The 17,781-nt window shown below is 37.9% G+C and overlaps 1 protein-coding gene across 5 annotated transcripts in view; it reads right to left on the reverse strand.

Annotated features, from left to right (window-relative positions):
* Positions 1-17,781, reverse strand: part of Bbs9 (Bardet-Biedl syndrome 9) — a 319,067-nt gene that overhangs the window by 208,321 nt on the left and 92,965 nt on the right. For all 5 annotated transcript variants that reach the window (XM_042695124.1, XM_042695122.1, XM_042695125.1 and 2 more), the window contains exon 10: positions 1,340-1,518. In XM_042695124.1, coding sequence (XP_042551058.1) covers positions 1,340-1,518 — 179 coding nt within the window. The remainder of the gene's footprint in view (positions 1-1,339; positions 1,519-17,781) is intronic.

Genomic DNA, 17,781 nt, shown 5'->3' on the forward strand with positions numbered 1-17,781 from the left:
GGGGGTTCCTGAGAAAATTCAGATGAAATTAATGTTGATCAAACTCCCATTAGCACACTTCTTAGGGAAAGGGCAAAATCTCATGATATAAGCCATAGAACACACAGACACACACAATATTTAATAGACTCTCGAATTTCATGTTTCATAAACATACCACTCTTCTTCAGTTATATTTAAAATGACAAAAATCAGTCTTACAATTCAATTAATCTTCCAAATATTGGTACTGACAATGGGAAGAACATGTATGTTGCAGTATGACACATCCAATTTTACCCATTTTCTATGAGCCTGGTAAGTGCTGACAACAAGTCAGTCTTAACTAATAGGAGGCACTTAAACACCTGAGTCTCATTGGTTTACTTTCAAAACTTTCCAAGAGAATGTGTGAAGCCAAAGCATAACAGCTTCATTTTTAATATTCGTATTTTTAAATATATCATCTCAATTCCTTAAAACGAGGGGAATATAATCTTGGAAATATATACTCAAAAATACATAAATCTAGTAAAGTGACTGGACCAGGAGTAAGATGGGCTCTTCTGTTTTGGTTGGCTTTGGATGCTCTGCTTCTTTTATTATTCCTACTTGTTTTAACATTTCTTTTATGTGAAAATAGTCCATATTTTTTCTCATTAAAAAAATACTTTTACCTGACCCTGAAGAGAGAACTTAAAGTAATGCTTTTCACATGTCCAACTCAAACTGTGCATTGGTGTTTTATTTCTCCTTTTAATTTACAATAAAATTATACCCTTGTGAGTCCCAAAGTAAGATAATATTGAGTTATTCAAAATGTAGGAACTGAAAATACCATTAGTGTGTGAGTCATTAGAAATCAGCACACCACAGACTGTACTCCATCTGGATGGCTAATTAACTCCAAACATAAAGTATATAACTAAGCTATGAATTACTGCATTTGAGGATCAAATAGTAACTCACAGAAGACACTGGGTTCTTTTTAAAGCAACTAACACTTTTACAGAGATATTTGAAGCTAATAAGTGACCACTAAGTTTTAATGTTCCTAAGACCTACCACCAGTACACAAAGAAGTAATGCTTCTTCCTTAGGGTTAAAACAAGGGAAAGCTAGACAGCACTGCTCCTGAAACAGCTAACAGAAAGAAAACTGCCTTCAGTAGGACTGAGTTGTGGAGCTGAAACAACCAAGGGAATGTGCAGAGTCAGTACCTAATGAGCAGCTCTCTCTCATAGGAGTTCTTCAGTTAAGGGAGAAACTCAACTAACACATGCAAAACAATAACCATATAACAGATGATGTGAATTTTACAATGAATACTAAAATTAGATAATAGCAAGAAACTAGATACCTTGTGATTTAAAATCTTTGATGATTTTCTGAAGTTCTTTCATCTCTACATCAAGCTCATCATAGTTGAGTTCTCGAGATTCAATTATTGGCGCTTGGAAGAGAGAAGGGTCTGTCCCCAGGTATGAACACTGTAAATGACCCTCATCACTCAGGGTGACCACCACACCCTTTAAATCACTACAATAAGGAAGAAGAAAAATGAGATAGAATTAAAATTGCGGCTGAGTTGTCCCAGGAAATTACAGTTTGACTCAATTCATCTTCAACACACAAATAGGAAAATGAGTCCAGCTCTACTTTTAACATTTCAAAGACTCAATTCAAAGGTTTCAGACATTGCATTTATGGATTCATTGCAAAAGGGGGCAAATTTTAAAATTATCTTAACAGTCACCATGGATGCCCCTCTCCAGTACTGACTGACAGACTCACGCCAGCCATGAGCTGGGTGACAAATGGCAGAGAGATGACACCAGGCATCTGCCAGCTGAAGGGGAGAAATGAGGTGTAGGAGCAAGGCAAGGATGGTACAGAGAGAGGACAGCAGAGCCTCTTTCCACAGATCTGCCAGCCATGACTTCCTCTTCACACACATACACACACACCCTCCTCTCTCTCACACCCCCCACCCTTCTCTGTTCAGGTAACCCTCTGAGGTATTTCAGTTGCCTCTTACTCTGCTTTCTAACTCTTTCTCCATCATTCTTCCACTCTGATTATCTTTCTCCTTCCCAGAACCATGTACTAGAAATATAACCTCCAATGCAATAGTGTTTAACTAACCCTGCTAATCTCTCAAAGGTCCCTCAAGGAGGCAGGATCTTTGAAAGGTAGTTGCATCACAAAGTCTCGGCCCCCATGAATGTATTAATGCTGATTATTTTCAAAGCTTAGAGAACAGAAAAAGAAAAAAGAGCCTTAGGCTCCAAGTTCAATTTTGTGTTGTCTTATACATACAACACTAGATCTTCCATGGAATGATGATATAGCAAGAAGATCCACACCAATGTAGCCCTTGCATGACTCCTAACATCTAGACAACAAGGGAAATCATTTTTTTGGTGTTCTGTTCCAGTATACCATAAAGTGGTTAAGACAGCATGTTTGTACTCTTCCCTCAGCCTCCCTTATCTATGCTTTACTCTAGAAACTAGTCATAAAATATGAAATGTGAGTAGTTTTAACATGATATTTTAAAAATAAAAATTGTAAGTTTTTGGACCTATTATTGAAAAGTAGCTGAAAAGAATACTGCTTGCTTCCTTAATTTTCACAGAAATCTTCAACATTACAAGTAATTTGGAGTGATAACTAATGAATTGCTTAGTCTTTGTTGTATTTTATAAGGGCCTTTGATTTTCAAAAACACACTATTTTTATACTTTTTGTGACTCTATAATTATTATAAGTTTAAAAACAAACAGGTTACAAAGCAACCATAATAAAACATTTCTCAAAAAAAACCACCTTTTTTTAAACTGAATTCCAATGATCTGTAATCAAAGCTACTTGGGAGGCTGAAACTAGGAGGATAACATTTCAAGGCCAAAAGTCTATAAGATTTCATCTCCAAAATGACTAGTAAAAAAGCAGAGCTGGTGGTGTGGCTCAAGAGGCAAGAGTACCAAACAAGAAAAAACAAACCCCTGAATTGAAACTTTGGTACCAGCAAAAGAAATAAATAAAAAATAAACATGTTCACACTGTCCTTAACATTAACTGTTAACTAAATACAAGAGAAAAGTTGTCAGAGAAAAGAAAAGAAAAAAAAACTGCTGCTATTCAGCTGAAGAAAAGAAAAAGAGACAAATGATAGAAGAACCTAGATTTGCTCAGCATAAATTAAAAAATGCTCAAACTCTCCAACTGTGGTCACCTTGTAAACATAAAAGCTCGTAGCATATATCGGCACTGACCAGGCCCTTCCATGAAGTGGCTGCCTTACAGAAAGCATTCCTGAACACCTCCCAACCCAGGCACAGTCAGTGCCATAGCAACCTGGATGGGGCTAGGGGAAATGAGAACCGAATTCATGTCACTGACATGACAGCTAATGAACTGGACCCTCAGGCTCAGAGGACTTGTGTCAGAAGTCCTCCCTCCTGAGCACTCTTTATCTCTAAGATGAAGTGTGACCTGGTAATCCCACAAAGCCCTAAAGCTGTACCAGTCCCCAGAGTGAAATTCGTTTCCTAAATAAAGTATGCAAGGCAACCCCTGGTGCCTATGGGTCACATTTCTTGCATTTCTTTGCAGGCAATTGAAGCCACCTAGTGGCCAAGGAAATGTGAACAGACATCTGTAAGGAGCCAAGATAGGATACTGTCTCTTCCCCTCCGCCAGCCACACCCCAGTCTAGGCATCAGAGCCACTGCATGTAATTTAAATCAAATAACAGAAATTTAGATTGTAGAAGAGCTCATTTAATATTATACTTTAATTTCTCAGTACCACTAAGACAAGCTTAAAATCTACATCATAAATCAGTGGAATTTTTATATAAAACATCTAACTCAAGCCTACAAATGTACTAAATAAACGGGTACACATCACTTCCGAATTCCAAGAAGAAGTAACATTAACATTATTTTTGGCCACTGAAATCTATCAGATAATTGAAGATACCAGAATAATGGACGTGGGGAAAAACCAAAGTCAGAGATGTTATATTCTTTGGACACATAATTATTTTGTGATTTTTAGCAATGGAATATGAAATTTAACAACAAAGCTCAAGAATCTGAGAGTAACTCTTCCATCAGTCAGTAAACAGATCATTGCCTTAACAATATATTGAAACAGAATTCCAGATGGATTTGAAAAGTTAAGTTTAAAAATATGAAACTACAAAAATATTTATCTTCCTTTGGAATGGGAAGAAATTTTGCTGGAAGAAAGTAACAGAGGATACTACAAAATACAGAATCTCTAAACGAGACCACATAAAAATTTTAAGCTTGTTATTTGCTTAAGAAAACAACAGTAAGAAGAACAAAAGACAAACTTGGAAATCACTGGCAACCAACTTAAGATAATTTTAAATTGAAGCATATGATTGCTTACATCCAAGTATTTCTGACTTACTACAAGTTTATGCAATGAATATAACTCTCCTAAAAGAGAACTCTCCTAAAACTCAATGAAAATAGGATAATATCCTAATAGAAAAGGGTCAAATGATATATACAGATAGGTCCCACAAAATACTATGTAGATTAGCTGGGAATGTGGCTAGAGTGCTTGCCTAGCATGCATGAAGCCCCAGGTTCAATTCCTCAGTGCCACATAAACAGAAAAAGCCAGAAGTGGTACTGTGGCTCCAGTGGTAGAGTGTTAGCCTTGAGCAAAAGAAGCTCAGGGACAGTGTCTAGCCCCTGTGTTCAAAAAAAAAAAAAAAAACTATAGTCAAAGGCCAAAAAAAAACTATAGTCAAAGGCCAGGCATGGTGGAGCATGCCTACAAACAGCTCTACCACTAGAAGTGGAAGTAAGATGTGATTCAAAATGCAAAACTCTACTAGAAAAATAAAGCAAGAAGTGTTGGGTGGGTGACTCACGTGTTAGAGCACTTGCCTAGCAAGCATAAGGCCCAGAGTTCAAACATCAATACTGCCAAAAATAAAAATAACATAGTCAATGAATAAGTAAGAAAAAGTGAAAATCAAAGAAATGTATTTCACATAACTTTTTGTTGTTGTTGTTGTTGATTGTGGGGCTTGAACTCTGGGCTTGGGCTCTATCCCTGAGCTCTTCAGCTCAAGGCAAGTGCTCTACCGCTTGAGCTACAGCACCACTTTGGTTTTCTAGTGGTTTATAGGAGATAAGAGTCTCACGGACTTTCCTTGCCTGGGTTGGCTTTGAACTGTGATCCTCAGATCTCAGCCTCCTGAGTAGCTAAGATTACAGGTGTGAGCCACCGGCACCTAGCTCACATCACTTTTAAAGCTATGATTTATTGTACTTAACAATGCATCCCAGTACATTAGAAAGCACAGAAGGTCTCAAATTCTAAAGGAATGCAACTCTGTTAAAAATCCTTTTAGAGAACATTTTTAGAAATCTGTATTAAAAGTCTTTAAAAAATACCCATTATTCTCTATGCAATAATCTATTGCCATAGTTATTAAAGAAATTTACAAACAACCCAAATGACAAGAAAAAGGGGAAATACATTTTTAAAATCATGTCATAAGAACAAGAGAATGCTTAAAAGCCATTAAATGTTATGTCTTAGCCAGGCACCAGTGGCTCATGCCTGTAATCCTTAGCTACTTGGGAGGCTGAGATCTGAGGATCATAATTCAAAACCAGCCCAGGCAAGAAAAGTTAGTGCAACTCTTTTCTCCAATTAGCCACCAAAAAAGTGAGATGTGAAGGAGCACCAGCCATGAACAAAAAAGCTAAGAATAGTGACCAGGACCTGAGTTCAAGCCTTAGGACCAGTACAAAAAAAAAAAAAAGCAAAAAACAAAAACACCTAGCAATGTAGCTTTATAGCTGTCTGCAACAAAGGGTAAAGCCTATTCTTTGACCTCTTGAATCTGGACTGTCACGTGCCTTGCTCAGGTTAAGAGAAAGGTGAAATCACCTTGGATAAAGATAGGTTGATAATCCAATCATGTGTCTTCCTATGAAAACACAAGAAAGAATATCATGTGAAGATAGATGCCATGAGCTCACAAGGCAATATGAAGGAGCCTGCAGCTGCCAGAGCTAGGATAGGAGAAGACAGGAAAAAGACTCTTTGCGATAGCCTTCAAAGGGAACCAGCTCTAATGACAATTTGAATTTGGACTTCTGCCTTCCAGAACTGTAAGAGAAGAAATCTCTGGTGTTTTAAGCCAATAAGTTCATTATAACTTGCTACAGCAGGAAACCTATAAATAAGCCAAGAGCAGAATCATCCACAGAATTATAACCTGAGTAAGTAGTTGATATAAACCATTGCCTCTCAGGATGGTTTATACTCAGGAAACCTAATGGAGATGTGGCAAGCCCTACCCCTTGTTTAAAACATTCTAAGACATTGCACTACCTTCAGATAAAATAGCTTGTTGCTACCTTTATAATCTCACTCTAGTCAGAAATAATACTCCTATCATAGATATTATTGTAACTTTTGACGTGTTCATTACCTTTGAGCAGGCTGTGAACTCACTCGAAGGAAGGATGCTGGAGGCATTAACTTAGTATCAATCACTGTCAGATAAAATGACTTTACATGAAATTTTCCAAACTATTTATTCTAGGTTCATGTTCATTTATAATATTTATTTGTAACCAAATACAAAGACACTATTGGGGCATGGTGGCTTAAGTCTGCAATCCTAACTACCTGGAATGCAGAGATGAGGAATCAAAGTTAGAAACCAGCCTAAGCATAAAAGTTCACTAGACTCCATCTCAGCCAATGGCAGACAGAGTGGCACCCTGCTACCTAGCTACAGGGGAAGTTCAACAGTGGGAACGGTGGTGTATGACTGTCATCCCCAGTACACAGCAAAAGTCAGAGAATCAAAACCCAGGCTGGCCTGGGCATAAAGCAAGATCCTAACTCAAAAATAATCAATTCAAAAAGCAGCTAGAGACATGGTTCAAGTGGGAGAGCATCTGCCTAGAAAGTATAAAATCCTAAATCCAATTCCTAATGCCACCAACACCCCCCCAAAAAAAACCCACTACAACATTCTACATACAAATCAGTAATTATAAACTAACAAATTTAGAATTCCAGATTGTCCATAAAAGGAAGACTTGATATCAATAATGAGTATAACCAATTTATTTTTGGTTATCTAATATCCCTTCTAGTCTTCCAAGAATAAGACTATCAAAAGCAGGAATGACATCTGAGCCATCTGAATATGTGATGATAGCTCTGATCCACACAGAGCCTTAAAAGTAAATGTACAAATGTATTCTCTCCCATGGAAAGAAGAGTTGACTTTTCAGCCAGACATGAATGGCTCACACCTGTAGTCTCAGCTACACAAGAGACTAGCACCTAGAAGACAGCAATTCAAAGCTGGTCCAAATAGAGTAGTCCACAAGATACTCATGTCCAATTAACCAGCAAAAACTAGACTGGAGGCATATCTCAAGTGGTACAGCACCAACCATGAGCAAGAAAGTTGAGAGCACAAAGCTACAAGTTCAAGGAAACAAGTTGATTTTTCTGAAGTGTAATTCAAGTAACAAATCTCTGTTCAAAGACAACTAAATGTTGAAGTTTTTGATGAATGCAAGAGGCATTAATTCCAGACAAACAATGTTCACAATGTTATCAACATGTTTCTGGAAGTAAGTCAGGCATTAAACTAATTTCCTGAGTGTTTTTTTTTTAATCAAGTCTATGTGAGGGGTCCTTCTGTAGGCTTTGGAAACAACACTGCTTGCTGGCATGTTCCTGCATCCCCATCTCCCAGGCAAAGTTCCTATCAATGCATTTGTGTGGACACATTTCCTACTCAACCCAAGAATCCAGGAGCCAGGAAGAAACAAGCCTGACATCCAAGTCTCCTGACTCATAGTGAGCTGTACATTCCTCGTGCTGACTCCAGGAATGGAAAATTTTCTATGATTTTTAAGGTGCAATTTGGGGCTGTGTAAAAGGCATTCAGTTACTAACGCTACTAACCATTAGCCTCAAGAATCAAGAACTGAATTAGTTAATGGGAAAGCCCTAGTCAGAATGCCCAGGAAATGAACAGGAAAAATGGAGGTGCGAAGGCCAGCTTTCAAAGTTGCATGAAGTCTACAAAATAAGTTGTTACAGCAAATTGCAAACTGCAAATTACAGAGGCAACAGAAGGAAATGGAACAAAACAGTTTTTGTAGTGAAGAAACTTCCTTGTATGAAGAACTCAAGGTCTAGCCTGTTCTTTAAAAACTTTTATTAGACTTTCTAGAAAATCAACAAAAGAACTATTAAATCTGACTAATTAGATTCACAGGCTAAAAAGGCAAATTGCTCACCAGAAAATAAAGAAAATGATGTTACATTTAGAAGTGGTTATTTTGTAGTCTAGAAGTAAAATGTGTTTATAAGGATCGGACTGAACTATAATTTCTTTCATTTATTGGAAAATATACTATTTACTACCCTATGATCAGGCCTCAGTCCAGAGATGCAGACAGTAAAGGTATACTGTTCATTTCTCTCTAAGAACTTGTAGTAGGTGATACAAACACATTACCACAGGGACTATCAATACAAAAATGAAGGTGGGCAAAGTAGTATATGACTGTATCCCAAAACAAGAAAGGCTCTAACAGTACTATGAATTCAAGGCCAGCAAGTATCGCGTGTTCAAGGACTACATAGGAAAACCCTGTCTCAAAAAAATAAAAAACAAAAAGCAAAAATGATGCACATACTCACACAGCAATGCAAATGCAGAGAAAGCAAAAAGGAAGGCCACTCATTTAATAGTATCTGTTGAATGATACTGAAAACCAAGTACTGTACTTGCATGTGCCAGGCAGTTCCAGAATAAAATATTGATGAAGAAATCACATGAGGCAAGGGGCCTGTAATCCTAGCTACTCAGAAGGCTGAAATCTGAGAATCACAGTTTGAAGCCAGCCTAGGCAAGAAAGTCTGTGAGACTCTTATCTCTAATAAGTACTCTGAAAAAGCTGGAAGTGGCACTGTGGCTCAAGTGGTAGAGCACTAGCCTTGAGAAGAAGAAAATGGAAGGCAGGAAGGCAGGAAGGCAGGAAGGAAATAAGGAAGGGAAGAAGGGAGAGAAGGAGAGAGGGAGGGAATCTGTCTTCACAGTCTAAGAAAGGCAGAAAACCCAAAAACAAAAGAAATAAAGGCACATTACCCAAATCTAGTACAATACCTGGCACAGAGAAAGAGACTAAAATCACTTGCTAGATCAATTAGATGAAGAAAACCATGTAAGTTCTTACTGAGTTTACTCATCCAATTAGTGTGAGGTATCCTGTGCATTAGAGGACATTCAGCCTCCCTGCTTCTGTCCACCAGATGCCAATAACAACCTTCCCTCCTCCCGTTATGATTACCAAAATTATCTCCAAGCACTGCTACTTGTGCCCAGGACAAAGCAGGTATAAAATCACTTCTAATTGAAAAACTCTTGACTGGCACGAGATAGTCCTTGTTAATGTCTATGGTCCTAGTAGAACTGTTTGCAGAACCATTTTCATGCTCAGACATATACCAAGTTAGATGTGAATTACACTGTCTTCCTACTCATGGCCCACCTGATTATCGTCATGACTGAATCACCCTGTACCTCAGGACAATGTTTTTCACCCAACATAGCAGATGCTATTGCAGTCATGTTATTTCCAATAAACGTGACACTTTCTCAAAAACCTATGAGGTAGACATTGTTATTAGTGGAACTGGTGTAATGACAATGGAGAGATGGCAAGATGGCACAGATCTATCCATCTCTTCAAACTGTCACACTAATTTAGGCATGCTGGCGACCAACTGCTGCACTAGCCTGAGGGAGGAAGTCCTAGACTGGAGCTCTGTACACATAGATGCAATCAGGTAGCCTGCCCTACTTTCTGGTCTGTCTCCTTCCTCTTGGAGCAGCAGAGGGCCTCTTCCTACTGCAATCTCTCCTCACGGGACTCAGTGTCCTCAAAGGAGGCCACACTCCTGTCTAGTGCTGCCAAGTGGTCTTCGGGAGGCAAAGTGTCACCTAGCTGCCAGAGGTGCTGAGGACACCAAGCCAATACTTGCCTACTACCTTTGCCAAGCACACCTTTACCATGTCCTTGACCAACTCCCACCAGGCCAGTAAGCAAGGGCCCTTCCCTTCTACCTGATGCTGACTTCTCATTCAACAACTGCATCCACTTTGCATACCTGCTAACAAGATCCTGCCCTTTCTATGTTTTACAATTTGCTTTTGGAGAGTATAAAGTGACAATACTGCAACCAAACACAGCACAGTGTGACTATGATCAAGGGATCTCATTAGAACACAATTCTGTTTGCTTGTACTAGACTTCCACAAAACTTACATTTAGCAATTTAAAAAAAAAAACACATATTTAAACCTACTTGGACTTATCCTGAGCTAACACTCAGCATATAGGCCACTTTTAATGTGTCCATTAGTCCCTACACCTGAAGAATTGCTAGTCATAAATATTCAAAAACATGCATTATTAAGTAAGGCAAAGTCTGTATTCCTCTCTACATGATAGCTGATTTTTAAAAATGCATTTCAAAAAAATAAAAAAAATAAAAATAAAAATGCATTTCACCACTGACAAAGGTTCTGAAGTTCCAGATGCCTTCTGATAAGCCCTGAATAGGACCAGACACATGAAGTACATGCCCTAAGGGAGAATGAGGACAGCCTTCTTTATGGCTACCCACCACTTCTGCTCCAACTCTTATTACAGGCTGTAAATTCGTTTTGGTTCAAGTGACTCCAGAATGTTACCAACACTAAATCCAATAAACACAGACTAGAAGAAGGAAAAACAGTCCTGATTTTGTTACTGCATGTACACAACTAAGTGATAGTTTAAAGGCAAATACAGGTTACAAGTTGAGAATTATACTGGATTGCATTTACTAATGAACTGTCATTCAATTCAATCAGATTGATTTATGATCTTTCTTTTTTAAATTATGAAGTTTAAGACAAAAGTCTTACATTTAGAATCTTTTAGGAAAGATTTCTAACACTACTTCATGGACCCATGTCCCTGCAAATATCTTTACTTCATTCAGGAAATGGCTTGCAAATGTTTCCATCCCAATTAGATTACTCATCAAAGTATTTGTATTATTTCTATAAGACCTCATATTAGAGTCACAGGAATATGGAATTTGAGGGAGCGTCTCAATGCTTAAAATATGAAACAAATTACTCCAGTATCTAAATAACCTAACTATGAGAGCACTGCCCACACACATGTGGTAATCATTTGCAAAAGCTATCTTTTATTGGATTCTAGATAATAACAATGGCATATGCTTTTTGCATGTCTACTCTTACAAAACAAATTTTTCACAGCATAACCTTTTAAGAAATCAAAATGCTTCAGATATTTTCCACCATGCAATAGCAACCTAATAGGTCAAATATCTGGCTTACAGGATTTAGTACACAGATTTTTATTTTCAGATTACTATCAAAAGAAAAGCCGTTCATCATTTTTATTCCAGTGTCATTTGGTGATTGTAAAAAGACATATTTTAAATTATGTTTTTCATTTTTCTTGTATTCCTACTTCTATTCCTTTGAAACTCTATAAATGATGTTACTATAAAATGAATTCAGAATATGGAAAGAAAGTAAGATAATAACTACAGAATGACTAGCTGTTCATTCATATTCACTAATAATTGACACAATCTGTCCTTCACAACAATCTTCTACCATTTTCAAGATCTCTAACTTTGTATAAGTGCTTCAGAATTGATCTTTTTTTTTTTTTTTAATAAAAAGTACTTGTTAGCTGGACATAGTGGCCCATGCCTATAATCTCAGCACTTGGAAAGCTGAGAAAGGCAGATCACAATTTTGAGGCCAGTATGGGTAACATAGCCAAAACTTTCTCTCTCAAAAAAAAAAAAAAAAAAAGGAACAAATGGCTGGGCACCAGTGGCTCATGCCTGTAATCCTAGCTACTCAGGAGGCTGAGATCTGAGGATCAAAGTTCAAAGCCAGCCTGGGAAGGAAAGTCCGTGAGACTCTTATCTCCAATAAACCACTAGAAAACTGGAAGTGGTGCTGTAGCTCAAGCAGTAGAGCATTCACCTTGAACTGAAGAGCACAGGAACAGCGCCCAAACACAGAGTTCAAGCCCCAGGACAGACTAAATTAAAAAAAAAAAAAAAAAAGAACAAATGGAGCTGTCCTTCAAAAGGCATTATTTCATTATGAAATGGCAAAGGCAAAAGAAATGATAATAAAAATGCTAAAAAAAAAAAAAAAAAAGGAAAAAGAAAAAAATGATTTTCATAGTGTTCCAGATAAACATGAAACAATCTACTTTTTCCTGCTACCTTTACCTTTTCCTAGCATACCTTTTCCCTTCCCTTGCCTCCCCGCCCCCACTCTCTGTTCTTTCTTGCCAGTTCTGGGGCTTAAACACTGTCTCTGAGCTCCTTTTGCTCAAGGCTAGCACTCTACCATTTGAGCCACTTCTAGTTTTTTCTGGGATTAATTGCTGAAGAGTCTCAGGTACTTTTCCACTTAGGCTGGCTTTGAACTACAATCCTCAGATTTCACCCTCCCGAGTAACTAGGATTAAAGGTGTGAGCCACCAGCACCTGGCTAATCAAGTTATTTAAGAGAATCTTTACTAAATGACTTCCTCCCACATTATTCACTCTTCTATTAAGAATCAGTGTGAATATGGAATATGCAAAAGTATCCTGTCCTTGTTACCTACTATTTGTATCTTTTTTAAAGTAGTTGTACATAGGGGTTTCAATTCAACATTTTATCTGTTTCAAAAAAATTATAGATCCTCTTTTAAAAAGTGTTGAACTATAGGTGCTAGTGGCTCTTACCAGTAATCCTAGCAACTTAGGAGGCTGAGATTTGGAAGATTGTGTTCAGAGACCGTCAAAGAAGAAGAATCCACAAGACTCCATCTCCAAAATAACCAGAAAAAAACAGGCTGGGAGTATGGTTCAAGTGGTAGAGCTCCAGCCCAACAAATATGAGGCCTAGAGTTCAAATCTTGGTACCAGAAGGAGAGGAAAAAAGTTTTAGAAAAAAGGGAAGTGCTGAATAAATTCATAACTTTAATCCTATCATAGTAAAAACACTAAAAAAACAATTGCAAAAAAAAAAAATCTTGAAAGTAGCCAGAAAGGACAGCCTCCATTCAAAGCAGTAGTAATCAGAAGAAAATACTTATTTCTTATAAGTATCTATAGAAGCCTGTGCTGAAAGAATATGCTTGCCAATCTAAAATTCTATACCCAGCAAAAATATCCTTCAAAAAATGAATGTACCATAAAGAAAACCTGGAAAATTCACCTACCAGGCCCCCTATACTAAAAGAAATAGTTAAAGCTAAGGTAGGAGAATGACCAGTTCAAGATCATCCTAGATCATCAACTTATAAGACTATCTCCAAACAAAAAAATTTAAAAGAGTAATGACATAGTTCAGTGATAGAATTCCTGCTTAAAATACATTAGGCCCTGGGTTCAATCTTCAATACTGTAAGGAGAAAAAAACTGGAAAGAAACCAGAAGGGAGGAAAAGCAAGCAAGAACAAGAAAGAAAAGTAGGGGGGAAAAGGGAGGAAAGGTAAAAGGAAGAAAGATAAAACAAAGGATAATTTTTAGGCAAAAGGAAAACAATCTCAGGTAGAAACTAAGAAAGATTTAGGAAGGAAAAAGAACTCATGGGAAAGATAAAAATGTGGACATATCTGTTACTAAATTTCTACATCTCATTACCATTTCATGAACCCATTCCTACAAATATACCTAGTACAGGGATGGTTTGGGTATTTATATTTTGAACAAAAACAAAACAAAAAAGATATCCAAAGTTAATTTGTCCAAAATGGTAACAGTAACTTGAGCAACTACAAAAGAAAATCTGAATCTGTATTCTCCCCACCATAATTAGGAAGACAAAGTAAAAACTTAAGGATTTAAAACAAAGAAAGTCAAATGATTAGAGGCAGAAATAGAAAATGTTGGCTGTACTGATGCTTTGACACTGAGAAACTATTTTCCCAGTAATACATCTGTGAACTAGATATTTTGTTTTCCTCTCAAAGTTTCCATCTGTCTCCAATCAGCTGGAGGTCAGAAGCTGACCGCTGAATCCAAAGCTCCTTCCCTCTGGCTTTAGTTGAGTTTGGCTAGTAAGAACCACTGGCAAGAGGAAGAGGGGAGTGGGGCCCAGGTATTCATTTCCTCTGCTCCTCCTCTGTCCTGTCACCTTCCTGAGGCACAGCTCCTGCCAGATAGCGCTCTCCTATGGTGATGGCTATCTCTCAGGATCCATAACAAGTCCCTTCACTGTGGATATTAATGACAATAGCTCCCATTGCATGGAAATGTCACTATCCTTACCCTTCTCCACAACCACACTCTCAATTACCCTATCTGAATGAACCATCCACTTGCTGCCCAGTCTTTGTGGACAAATCTATAACAGAGTGTAGTAATAACAGAACAAGACTAATAGCCTGGGTGCCAAAGTCATAAACAGCTAGTCTTCGTAACAAAACTGATTCTGGAAGACTTCACTTAATACCACCAAGCCCTTCTTGGCTAATTTATAAAACAAGGAAACACTAGCATTTCCTGCTTCAAAAACTGTTTGGTATGAATTATTTTAATAAATTGACACTTAACTTGTACATATGATAAGTCAGTGTATGCATAAGAACCAAGCAACTGGTATATCCATCACCTCAAACATTTACTATGTTTGTGGTTAAGGCTACTGAGATTCTGTGAGCTATTCTACAGAAACAATTCACTGCTGCCAACCACAGTTAACTCCACTGCACTACACAGAACATTAGACATTACTCCTCCCCTGTCCAATCTGGGAGTTATTTAATATAAAGATCGTCACCCAGTACCTGGTACAAAGTAGAGGCTTCATAAATACTAAATTATTATAGTTATCATTATTACTGATTTCTATAGTGTGTTCCTTACAAGCGTAATACAAACAGTTACCACAAAATAGTGGTCATTACATTTATAGAGTAAATGTATCTACTCCACTCCAGCAAAAAATCACATCAAAAGGCAAACTGTGCCTTTTTAACATGCTTTGCTTTGCCTACCACAGACTAAAATGCAACTGGTGTAAGTAATTTTTCTGTCTATGCAAATGAGCATCTGAATGTTTTGGTGGGGAGCACTAGCATGATAAGTAGTTTTGTGCCAGCTCAACACTACCCAAAAACATGGGGCCCAAATTAGCTCAATCTTATTTCAGCTGGCTCAGGCTAAAGTAAATTCTAATTAGGTCAAGTCAAAGCCAACCATTTCATATCTTCTGTTTATGTAATTTCTCTGAGCCCCTACCCCCTAAAAATAGCCTAAATAGAAATGGAATATACACTTTTGGTCAGAAATACTCAAAAAAATAAGAGCAGTAATTTGTAACCTAAAAAGAACAGATGACAGAGAAGATACACCATCAAAATACTGCCCTTGAAATGCCTCATGCCTGTAATCCTAGCTACTCAGGAGGCTAAGATCTGAGGATAACGATTTGAAGCCAGCTTGGGCAAAAAAAAAAAGCCCTATGAGACTCTTTATCTAGAATTAATCACCAAATAAAGCCAGAAGTAGTAAAGTACTAGCCTTGAGATTAAATAAAGCTACAGGACAGTGCTCAGATTCTGAGTTTGAGATCCAGGACTGGCATACCCAAACACACACAGGCACAGCCAAGATGCATGCACACGTCCACGTGTGCACGCACGCACACGCGCGCGCGGGCACACACACACACACACACACACACATTTACAGTGTTCATCTTTCAATTTCTGTGTTCAAACTAAAAGTCTTAGTAGGTAATCAACAGTGAGTTAAGAGAGCCCTTAAAGAGCAGGCAACAATGCGGCTGTGGCTGGAGAGCTACACTGCTGCTTGTCATTTGAAACAACTGTAGCTGCTGCCTGCAGGTCTGCATAATAACAAGATATTTGGCAGCATTAAACAGATAACCATCTTCAAAATTTCTTCTAAGTGAAAAACAGCATCAAGAACAGTAAGAGACTCCTGACTGTTATTAAACCATCAAACAAAATTATTTTCCCAGGATGGCCATGGTACTGACTCAATGGGGAGAAACACAAGAAAAGTATGAGCTACCCCTTTGTACTGCATCAAAGTGCCAGTTCAGCCTGGCCTCTGTGTGGACTGTGGTTCAAGACCTTCATCCTCAGCAGTTCTTCCTGAGTCAGCTCCCTCTATGAAACAATTTCCAAGTCCCTCAGATGTGAATTGCTCCAACCTGATGCAATCCAGTAACAATGGAAGTTGAAACTGGCTGCACAGGCAAGTACAAAATAATGTCACTGGCCTAGGTGACTCACTGCATAATTTTTAATAGAAAATGCCTAGCTGCTTATCTAGCTTTTCCTCTTTAAGTATAATCTTCTAAGACAGGCCTCATAGATAAACTTCTGTAAGAGACTTAATTCCATAAATGGAGTTACAGGCTAGAAAAGGAAATTCATTGTCAGAACTGCAATGGATCAAAAGGCGTATGCAGTATCGGAGGCAGGCACTCCTTTAAGTGTTTATCCTAACTCAGTCCTCAAAACAAATCCCAGGAGGTAGATACTGTTACCAAGCATATTTTACAGAGAGCTTGGCTGAGGCACCAAACACACTCACAATCTCAGAGTTAGTGAGTACCCAGTGCGTCTGTGGCTCACAATCATCTGCCTTAACCATTGTACTATTCTCACACTGAAAAGATGGCTTATAAAATATTTCATATATTATCATTTATTTTTATTATCTTTAAATAGCTGTACAAAGGGGTTTCAATTCCACCATTCCCCTCTATCCATCCTAGCCCCATCCCTTCAAGTTACCTGGTTCCAGAATGCCAGACTCATCTAGCTGGAACCAGTCAAAGGGGCCCACCAATTGTCATTTTAAACTCTATAAACTACTCACCTATTACTACAGACACATCAATGGTAACAATTTCTTTTTTTTTTTTTAATTTTATTTTATTTTATTTGAGAACATACTGTACAGAGGGGTTACAATTACATGGGCAGGATAATGCATACATTTCTTACCAAGCATTGCAGCCTCCTCCTTTGTTTACCCTTCACCTCCCTTCCCAGCCTCCCCCCTCCCCACCATCCTATCATTTCCCCCCCCCCCCCCACCGACATTGTAAAGCTGGTTTTGACATGACATTTTGTACTTCTCATTGTTGCAACAGGTAATGGTAACAATTTCTCAGAGGAAATGTTTCTTCATGTTCCCTGGTTATAGGGAAACTTAAATATTGTTTTTTATGGCACATTCTTTTAGTATGTTCTGTAGCAGTATTTTCAGTCTTCAGAACAGTTGTGGCCATTACAGATTTTCCCACTACAGATAAGTAGGCACCACTAACTCAGTAAAGGAAGTTCACAGGACCACATGTATAGAGGACACTAACCACTGAGATGTCCACAAGATCCTAAAATAATTAACATAATAATTCTCTGAGGGTCATAAGTTTTTCATTTCTACGTGTTCTTTTTCTTCTGGCTTGTTTTCTAAGGCTTGTATCCCAGAAAATCACAATGTTTAACCTTTTACGTCAACAATCACTCTTTAAAAGGTCTTTTCTATAGCAGAGACAGAACTGTATTTCCACTGAATTTTTCTTTCTTATTCTGCAACTCTTGAAGCTAACCAGGCAAAGAAAGACAAAAACTTTCCTTTGAAGAGTAAATGTTACTGGCTCTTGGACATATTTTC

Source organism: Dipodomys spectabilis, unplaced genomic scaffold (genome assembly GCF_019054845.1).
Source record: "Dipodomys spectabilis isolate Male_0828 unplaced genomic scaffold, ASM1905484v1 ptg000178l, whole genome shotgun sequence".
Classification (NCBI taxonomy): Eukaryota; Metazoa; Chordata; class Mammalia; order Rodentia; family Heteromyidae; genus Dipodomys; species Dipodomys spectabilis.